General features: G+C 58.5%; 1 protein-coding gene across 1 annotated transcript in view; it reads left to right on the top strand.

Annotated features, from left to right (window-relative positions):
* The window catches only part of AGMAT (agmatine ureohydrolase (agmatinase)), a gene marked incomplete at its 5' end in the record, with an annotated part of 2,849 nt that extends 2,479 nt beyond the window's left edge, over nucleotides 1–370 (top strand). Inside the window, 2 exons of the mRNA XM_010130989.1 lie at nucleotides 109–193; nucleotides 297–370. Coding sequence (XP_010129291.1) covers nucleotides 109–193; nucleotides 297–370 — 159 coding nt within the window. The remainder of the gene's footprint in view (nucleotides 1–108; nucleotides 194–296) is intronic.
* Between the last annotated feature and the right edge of the window lie 373 nt (nucleotides 371–743).

The raw sequence follows: 743 nt of genomic DNA, 5'->3' as shown, positions 1-743 counted from the left end.
TCTGGGCCGTACAGGCTGGGTTTCCCCAGCTGCGTGTGCACAAAGCAGAGCCCCAACCTGTCCCTCCAGCTCGTATGTGTTTATCCCAAACCTGTTTTTTTTCCCAAGGCTTTGGAGATTATTCGTGGCTGCAAAGGACTGAAGATAGTGGGCTGTGACCTGGTGGAAGTGGCACCGATGTACGACGTCTCTGGTGAGGCTAAAGGTGGTTGAGTACGGGTGTGCCTGGCAGAGGGGGCTGACCGCCGCGTTCAGGTGTTCACGGCTTCGTTCCCCCCCTTTTTGTCTTGTCCCAGGTAACACAGCCCTGCTGGGGGCAAACCTGCTCTTCGAGATGCTCTGCGTGCTCCCGGGAGTGAAGACAACGTGAGGGCAGCGCAGCTCCCACCTCAGCCAAGGCTTCCCGCATCCTGGTCCCCGACTGTGGGCTTTGCAGTAAGGAATAAAAGCCATTTACCACTAGAAAAGGTAATTTGGTAGCAAGTGGGTTTGGACAGCCTGTTACCTGGTGTCTGTGCTTGCCCGGGGGAAGGAAACGAGGAGGCTTTCCCAGCTGGAACTCACGGCAATAGGTTTCTCCCACTAAGAGACAGCGGCAGGGCAGGGAACGCGGAGGAGGAGAGGGCAGCCGAGGGGGTCTGGGCTCCTTCTGAGCCAGGGGGGTGGCTCGGTTCGACTCGGCTTCCTGTGGGCAAGAGCAGGCGTCTCCCTGGGGAGGAGCAGTTTCATCACCCCTGGCATTC

Source organism: Buceros rhinoceros, unplaced genomic scaffold, assembly GCF_000710305.1.
Source record: "Buceros rhinoceros silvestris isolate BGI_N320 unplaced genomic scaffold, ASM71030v1 scaffold5962, whole genome shotgun sequence".
NCBI classification, from domain to species: Eukaryota; Metazoa; Chordata; class Aves; order Bucerotiformes; family Bucerotidae; genus Buceros; species Buceros rhinoceros.
The sequence above is the reverse complement of the archived record's forward strand: the minus strand, read 5'-3'. Positions and strand labels throughout refer to the sequence as shown.